Here is a 9,191-nt window from a genome sequence, read left to right on the forward strand (position 1 = left end):
AGAGCATAGAACCAATGATGGTATTTGTGCCTGGGGGGTAATAAAATAATAAGTTCAAGTGAATGTGTATGTTTTAGCTGGGTTATTTGTGGTCAAACCTTTGTTAGTGATATGGTGTTAATACCATTGGGAGGTAGTGAGATGGTTCTTGGCATCTAATGGCTTAAGACATTAGGAAATATTAAATGGAATTTTGAAGAATTGAAGATGTCTTTTGTCTACAAAGGGAAGAAGTTGGAGTTGAGAGGGAAACACAAGATGCCTTCTCAGCTGCAGGAGGGAAAGGATATTGTTAAGTCTTTATCTCAGCCCATTGCCCAATGTAATGCTATGCACCTGTGTGTGTACCCTGCAACACTTTGGAATCTGGAATTACCAGCAGACAAGTCAAAAAGAGATAAGGTTAGTCCCTGCCCTGAAATTATAGAACTTTTGGCTACATTCCAAAGTGTATTTGAAGTACCTACTGGTCTACCACCTAAAAGATCATTTGACCATAAGATTCCACTCAAACAAGGGACACAACCTATCAATATAAGGCCATATAGGCACCCACCTAGTCAAAAAGATGCTATTGAAAGCATGGTACAAGAGTTATTGGATACTGGAGTGATTAGGGTTAGTCAAAGTCCCTATTCTGCCCCTATAGTAATGGTGAAGAAGAAATATTGCACATGGAGGATGTGCATTGATTATAGGGAACTCAATAAACATACAGTTAAAGATAAATTTCCTATCCCAATAATTGAGGAACTAATAGATGAGCTTAGTGGTTCATGCTTCTTTTCAAAATTAGACCTCAGATCTGGATATCACCAAATTCGCATGTATGAAGATGATATTGCAAAGACTGCATTCAGAACACATGAAGGCCATTATGAGTTTTTGGTGATGCCTTTTGGACTCACAAATGCTCCATCCACATTCCAGGCTTTGATGAATGATGTGTTCAAACCCTTTTTGAGGAAATTTACATTGGTTTTCTTTGATGATATCTTGGTGTATAGTCCAAGTATGGAAGCACATTTGTATCATCTGAAAATGATATTGCAGACAATGGAAAAGCATCAACTCTGTGCCAAAATGTCAAAATGCACTTTTGCTACTCATGAGGTGGAATACCTAGGTCATGTTATCTCTGTAAAAAGAGTGTCAACTGACCCTACTAAGGCCCAATTTAAAGCAGCTACTTGGGTTCTTAGGGTTAACAGGGTACTACAGAAAATTTATCAAGAATTACTCCATCATTAGCTTGCCTTTAACCAAACTATTAAAGAAGGATGCTTTTATCTGGTCAGAAGAGGCAACCCAGGCATTTGAAACATTGAAGTTAGCAATGCAAAAGGCTCCAGTACTTAAGCTACCTGACTTTGATAAAACTTTCATTCTTGAAACAGATGCATCTGGGTAGGGGTTGGTGCAGTGTTACATCAAGAGGGCCACCCTATAGCATACTTGAGCAAGTCTTTATCCATAAGGCACCAAGGGTTGTCCACATATGAAAAGGAGTTTATGGCAGTTATTTTAGCTTTGGAAAAATGGAGGGGTTACCTGCTGGATAGGCACTTTATTATTAAGATTGATCATATCAGCCTTAAGTATCTGCTTGATCAGAGAATATCTACACCAACACAAATGAAGTGGTTGCCTAAGCTCATGGGATTTGACTATGAGATAGTTTACAAGAAGGGATGTGAGAATGCAGCTGCAGATGCTTTATCTCGAGTGCAGGGTATTGGTCAACTCTTTCAAATTCAATTGACTTCCATAAGTCATAATTTGCAGGATCAAATAACCAAAAGTGTGGCTGAAGATGTTGACCTACAACAAATAATTGCTAAACTGAGTATGGATCCAGCTCAGGCTAAGCACTATTCTTGGCATAATGGGATTTTACATAGGAAAAATAAGGTGGTAATTGGTGCTGATAATACATTGAGGCTATCATTACTCAAACACTTCCACAGTGACTATTTAGGGGGGCATTCTGGTTCTCAGGCCACTTTCAAAAGGTTGGCTGCTTGTTTTTATTGGAATCACATGAGAAGGCATGTCAAGGATTTTGTTAGAAACTGTGATGTGTGTCAAAGATGTAAACCAGATTTGACACAAAATCCAGGTCTGTTACAACCACTTCCAATACCTAGTAGAATTTGGTCAGAAATCTCTATGGATTTCATTGAAGGCTTGCCAAAATCTGGAGGCAAGGATGTTATCTTTGTAGTAGTAGACAGATTAAGTATGCTCATTTCATACCCCTATCCCACCCATTTACAGCCTCTCAAGTAGCTATGGCTTTTATGGATAATGTTTACAAGCTTCATGGTTTACCATCAGTCATAGTGAGTGATAGGGACAAGGTTTTCACAAGTATGTTTTGGAAGGATTTTTTCAAGTTTCTCAATGTCAGTTTGCATCTATTCACTGCCTATCATCCACAGACAGATGGGCAAACTGAAGTGGTGAATAGGAGCATTGAGTGCTACTTAAGGTGTATGACAGGTAAACAACCAAAACAATGGCTTAGGTGGTTATCTCTGGCTGAGTTCTAGTATAATTCTAATTTTCATACAGCCATACAGACCACCCCTTTTGAAGTAGTCTATGGTCAGACTCCCTTGACTGCCACTACATATGTACCTGGTCATAGCAAGGTAGAAGCTGTAGACAGGAGTTTGGTGGCCAGGGAAAATGCCATTGCTTTGCTCAAATTTCATATTAAAAGGGCACAAGATAGGATGAGGTATTATGCAGATAGGAAGAGAACAGAAAGGGTGTTGCAGGTTGGTGATTGGGTTTATGTTAAATTGCAACCCTATAGACAAATCTCTTTGACGGGTGCAACTCAACACAAGTTTTCTCCTAAATTCTATGGGCCCTTTCAAGTGTTACAGAAGATAGGAGAGGTTGCATACAAACTACAGTTGCCACAATCAACCTTGGTTCATCCTGTGTTTCATGTTTCTCAGCTCAAAAGCTATAAGGGGCCCACCCCTGTGCAGATGGGATTACTACCTCAACTGGATACCACAGGCCTCATCACTGCTAAACCTTATAAAATTTTGGATAGGAAGATGGTTAAAAGAGACAACAGGCCAGATGTGCAATTTTTAGTTCAATGGGAAAATGGGTCGACTGATGATGCAACCTGGGAACGAGCTGCAGAGGTTATGGAACGTTTTCCAGAATTTAATTTTAATTCTTGTGGACAAGAATAATTTGAAGGGAAGGAGATTGTTATGAAGCTCACATGCTGCTCATGTGCACATTCAAGTCATGTGCAGAACATGTGCAATGCGCAGCATAATTCAAATCATGGAATAGGCGGGAGAATTTGTTGATAACAGATTCTTCAACAGAATCGTCCAACTGAATTAGAGATTGTTGTTGTTATATAGTTAGGATGTTCAATCGATTAGTTAGGCATTCAATTGTATTTCCTTTTCCCCAATTGTATTCTAATTTTCGTTATCAATAAAACCCTAATTTCAACTCTCGAAGCTTGTTCTTAATTGAAGTTTCCAGATTGAGATTGAGTAGTTCTTCGATTCATTCTGAATTCAAGAATTACATAACAGTGCAATTTTTATTTTCTACCTTTCCAGATAACCCATCATTATGGACCACATCAGGTTACAGAAATAGACCATGATTGGTTCAATATTGATGTTCTTAGTACTTTTTCTGTAGATATTATTATATTCCCCTAGTGATTTGCATCTTAATATCCTCACAGTAGATCAAAAATTCAAACCTCACAAGAAGTATACCACATCTTGGGTGGCTATGAAAAGGGTCATAAACGGTCACGGATACAATTCAAAAAGTCAGAAACTTTCTAAAAAAAGAAGTGATGATTGGCCTCTATGCTTCAAGAGCACCAACACTCCAAAACATGCCACAAATACAATAAATTGAACAAAATTAAGCATAAAATGTCTACTTGTCATTTCTTTTCTATAGAGAAGATTACAGGATACAAGCCTTGAATCGATCAATTCTAGTAAAGTCAAAAAATGGTTAATTGAATGGTTATGTATGACTCGTACTCGTACATCTGCTTTTATGTGATCTAGTTCTACTCACTTATGTAAAACTAAAAGAGCCTTGTGTCAACCGACACTATATTTGTATGTGTTTACATGCATCTTAGGTGAGTAAGAATTACAAAAGTATCTGCTGTCAAATGAAGAAACAAAGCAGGATGAAAGCAGGCCGTTGGTGGGCTAAAATCTACAAATCCTGCGCACAAATCCGCTCTACATACAAAGAACAGTACATGAATAAACGTTAAACTTCAAGAATGAATTGTGCATATAAAAGAAAGAAAGAAAGAAAAAAAAAAAAAAAAACATATCAGTTCATATTATGACATGTGTCTAGGATATTATGTGTACATCTTATTTATGTATGAACTTAAAAAGTAGGTTTACTTCACTCCAAAAACCAAACAGGGAATGCACTAAAATTTAGATAGACAACATAGAACGCAGGGGAAAAAGCGAGATATCATGAGTAACTAGCAATATTATCAAGAGATTTTGGAGGATTACAAACTGCATATGAGGTGATTTAGTATCTAATTATTGGTTGTCTAGATGCTTTATGTGATGAAACGAGGAAACGGCAGAAAAAGGAAGAGCACGTACTCAAATATTCGTATGCAAGTATCATGGATGTTCCCCAAGCTGACATGCTGAAAAACCTCGGCCCAATTCCTCTATAGAAACCTTTCCAGCCATCGTCTGCAATCAATGTTTTGATGACCTGGCGTGCATTGGGTCGCTTCTCATGTCCCATTACCTTTTATAAAAATATCAATGAGCATCTTCTTGGGATAGAAATAAGATTTATAAATTTATAACTTATAATCCTTAGTATACAAGACCGTATATTAAGAAGTGTTTGGCATTGCATTTCAGAAGTGGTCATCTAATTATCGCATTTTCAAGCTGCAAGTAATTTATGTCATGTAATCAGTTCAAGTTATCTAGTTTAAAAGTACTACAACAATACCAAGATTTGAAAAGTCGCGAGATGTAGATGAGTCAGTTGGGACTTTGAAACGACTAGTCAGTCGAGTTGGACATTGACTAACGTTGACATTTAGTAATATATACTCCGTATTTAACATATATGTATTACACATAAGTATATCAAACATAAATATTTCAAACGTTTTCAAACATATGTATATGGGGCAAAATCTGAGTACAAAACAAAATTAAAATATTGACCAAACTTTAACCAACCTTGACTTTTGACCGACTTAGAACCGGACATACTCAGAGAGACTTTGAGTGACTTTGACCTGAGTTTTTAGCAAGTCCGACTAATTAGACGTTTTTGGGCGAAACTGGACGGGCTAGTCATCAAACCGACTACTCGGCAGACTATTCAGCCGAGACGGCCATCGTTAACAACACTGAACAAAACTGATTTGGATAATCTGACTTATATCAAGTTTATAGATGCAAAACACATAAACAGCTCATATCTGACTATAACATCAAGTAGCATACGCACCTTAAACTAAAACTTATGAAATAAAATCAATACTATGTCACCTCATATCTGATTTATAGCAGTGGGTACATTGAAGATAAATCTGAATATACCTGTAGTCGAGTCTTAATAGTGTCGAGTGGAGTTGTGATGCATGATGCCGCTGCACCAGCAGATATTCCACCAGCACCTTGAACTAATACTATTGTCCCTTCAGAAGGACGAGGTCTATCCATATCCGTTCCATGACCTAATAGACTAGATAATAAACAAATTAAAATAAGTCACATTTTAATATAATAATGCATATGAAACTCATAAGCAAAAAGAAGGTAATTAAATTTCCATACCTCCATATAAGACGTTGACTGGAACCATAGCTGGCCCACCAAACAGCACTAGAAGGAGAATAGGTCATGACAGATAGACCGAATCCTCTATATAGCCCTCGGATGCCGTCTTGCTTCACAACTTTACGAGCAACGTCCAGGCCCCCGTTATATCTTGCATGGCCTGAATATCCTTGAACCATCAATCGTTGACTAATCTGTTAAGTTTCAATTTTATATCTTATTAGCGTACCATCCTACAGGCCTACAATCTGAACAACAATTTTCTTTTTTACTTACTTTACATTGCAAAACATAAGCTTAAACAATCTTAACATCTAAAAATAAGGCTAAATGCATATAAAGGTAACCAACTTTGGTCCAAATTTAATTCTAGGGATCAATTCAAAAGTTTTAGACCCAAAACAAAAAACTTCACGTTTCAAAAGTTTTGCTTCAAAATAACCAACTTTCATCAAAATTCGATCTACATCAATCTGATCCCATAACCGCTCAACGTAATGGTGTAGCAGCTGATGTACCCGTAACTTTTGACGACGGTCACCTTTTCTTGACATGCTGCAATTGCATCATGTGACTAAGGGCGTTTGATAAAACTGAATGAATTAGTGTTGTATGATGGTTCATAATCTGAATGAATCAAAGTCTCTGAATAAACTTGATTCTGGATGAAAATAAGCTGTTTGATAATCATTTTGAATGAACGATATAAATTTGGTAAAATTACATTAATGTGTTACATGAATAAAATATTCATTATACTTGTTTGTTAAGTGCTCTAGATATGATTCAGGGAGGATATAACAAAAAGTTTAAGTGCCTAATAGATAAGAGAGTGTTTCAACTCTGAATGGTTCAACGCTAAATGTTGAACAACATCATATGTCATTCAATGCCAGAAAAAAACTCGTTGAATGCTGAATAGTTCAGCATTCAGCACTAGCAAGCACTAGCACTAGCACTGAACCATTCAATTAAGAGGTAAACAAACACAGCATAAACCTTGAATCAAACTCTTAAAACTTTCCAGTTTTTCCAGTCTAAAATAAGTTGTTTTCCACGACCAAATATCGTTACTTTATATGCAAAATAGCCCCCATTAAATAACTAGAACATCCAGCACGCACACACATATACATTTATCGTGTAACACTGACAAAAGTTAAATCAAGAAAGCACAATGAAACCATACCACATCAATAGGAACAAAAACACCTTGAGAAAATAGAGAAGCAATCATGCCAGCAACTCCATTAGCTATAGCAGCTTTTGTAGGGTCTGAAAGTTTAAACGGTTCGACCATCTTAAAAGCAGCCACCTTTGTGGTTTCTAATGCTGTCAGAAATATAATTCTTGCAGGAACTGCACCCGTAATGACAGTTCCAAAACCTCGGTATAAACCCGGTACGCCTTCGGTTTTAAGTAGCCCGCGGACAACAGCATATGCACTCTTTTCAGTTGATTCTTTGGTAGCAACCTGCATCCTTGTCTTTACAACAGATATAGGGTAGAGTCCAACCGTAAGGCCGGTAAATATACCAGCACCAACGACATAGAACTTAGTCTTATCAAGCCTGCATAAAAAACAGCATACCAATATTACAACTCGAAACAATCACAATACAATTACAAGTTTACATAAATAGCAAATCATAAAGTGAAGAAACCATTATGGCTTTAAAAACTTTATCCAATAAGAATAAAGGTTGTAGAAATCCCGATTAATCATTTTTAGAAGCAGGTCGATTAGATTTAGTCAGTCATAGTCGGACAAAATTGATCATAGTTAAATTGGTTAACATTCAATTATTACATTTAAATTACTATTTTGGAGTATTTGAACAATTGGATTATGTTTATGTTTCTAAACAATTATAGTCCAATCCGATTAATCCTCGATTTGGCCGATTAATCCCTAACTAGCGATATTTACAACCTTGGAAACCATAATCAAGAAAGACGTCTAAAGTGCAACGTAATAATCAGTGAAAGGACAACGAATGCACGCCTTAGAAGGTTGATAATCCTTCCAATTATATGATATAAAAACAAGCCAAGCTCAAAATCGTAATTTTGTACAATGTAGTACCACATTGAATGCTATCTCCAGCTTTCCAAATAAATGTATATATATACATATATCATAACTTCAAACCATGTAGTTATTATAAGTATTATAAACCTTGTATTGAAGCAGAGTAAACTTTACAAGACAATTGTACAAAAACCTTTTTCCTATTTAGTTGCTTTTGTTAAACCCTAATAATCAGAACAATAAAAAGGCTACATAATTTTCTTTTCAATGTATCAAGATTATTAAAACGCAATGTCAAAATATTCCATTAATCCACATTATAACACATACGGAGTATAATCTTAATCTTAATCTTAATTATAGAGAAATGAAATTGATAGGCTTACTTGTCCCAATTGATTTCTGTTTGAGTGAAAGATGGTGCGTTAGAACGAGCTGTCTCCATTTCGATCAATCAAATTCCTGTAGTGTCAACAATTTAAAACCCAAAATAACAAAAAACCTAAAAATGCAAAAACGTTTTTTTGCTGATAAGTTTTTTGAAACGAATTGAAATAAAAGCAACCTTTGAGTAGGTTTAATTATGTAAATTAAAGAAGTATATAATAATTTATAATCCAAAATCCAATAGAAAGGAAAATAGGAAATGAAGAAGGGGCGACCAAAAAAGGGAAAAAAAATTAATCAAATGTTAACAGGGTTCCACGACTCGGCAATATAAAAGCCCTAATTGTATTCGTCCAATTTGTTGAATGTTTTTGTCCCCCCTACGTCTCGTTCTCTAAACTTTTTTTTTTTTTTTTAAACTAAAATTACTATTACTTTACTATTACTATTAAAATATAAAAAAAAGAAAACTTCATTCGTATAAAGAATCCTAAACCGGTATAAGAGAGGACACAAACTAACGATAAAAGGGCTCGAAAAGAGAAAACCAGCATCGGCTAACCTAACTAAACGCTAACTTAAGGCGAGCCCAACAATATCGAAAACCACACAGCACAACCATAACTAACAGAATACAATAGCTCAAATAATCAAGGCAAACAGAGTGGAAAAAACACAAAAATACCACCCACGAAGTCTAAACTTTATGCAACCAACATCAACAAAAAAAAATTATTAACCGGTTTGGATGAGTGTTGTTTATTCCTCTCGTCGGGACGAGAAGTCATACCATCGACCTTACTGCTCTACTACGGAGGAGTACTATTGTTCTATTTGTCTATTAAAAAAATTATAAAGTTTATTTTATTTCAAAAATAACGTAAACTCTTATAAAAACAAAAACTTTTTTTCAA

General features: G+C 35.8%; 1 protein-coding gene across 1 annotated transcript; it reads right to left on the bottom strand.

The window, feature by feature from the left end:
• Positions 1-3,950: 3,950 nt before the first annotated feature.
• On the bottom strand, positions 3,951-8,531 carry LOC139867193 (uncharacterized). The gene is made up of 6 exons (XM_071855523.1): positions 8,277-8,531; positions 7,048-7,429; positions 5,856-6,052; positions 5,619-5,763; positions 4,650-4,803; positions 3,951-4,259 (listed from the first exon to the last, which is right to left on the bottom strand). Exons 1-6 carry the CDS (start codon positions 8,333-8,335, stop codon positions 4,234-4,236), a joined length of 963 nt encoding a protein of 320 aa, XP_071711624.1. The 5' UTR covers positions 8,336-8,531; the 3' UTR covers positions 3,951-4,233.
• Positions 8,532-9,191: the final 660 nt, after the last annotated feature.

This window comes from Rutidosis leptorrhynchoides, chromosome 9, assembly GCF_046630445.1.
Source record: "Rutidosis leptorrhynchoides isolate AG116_Rl617_1_P2 chromosome 9, CSIRO_AGI_Rlap_v1, whole genome shotgun sequence".
NCBI lineage: Eukaryota > Viridiplantae > Streptophyta > Magnoliopsida > Asterales > Asteraceae > Rutidosis > Rutidosis leptorrhynchoides.

Coding starts and splice junctions, on each gene's coding strand:
- LOC139867193 (XM_071855523.1), bottom strand. CDS start 8,335: ATGGAGACAGCTCGTTCTAACGCACCATCTTTCACTCAAACAGAAATC. Junction 6,053..7,047: donor TTTTTGTTCCTATTGATGTG/GTATGGTTTCAT, acceptor GAAACTTAACAG/ATTAGTCAACGATTGATGGT. Junction 4,260..4,649: donor ACTTGCATACGAATATTTGA/GTACGTGCTCTT, acceptor CTTTGTATGTAG/AGCGGATTTGTGCGCAGGAT.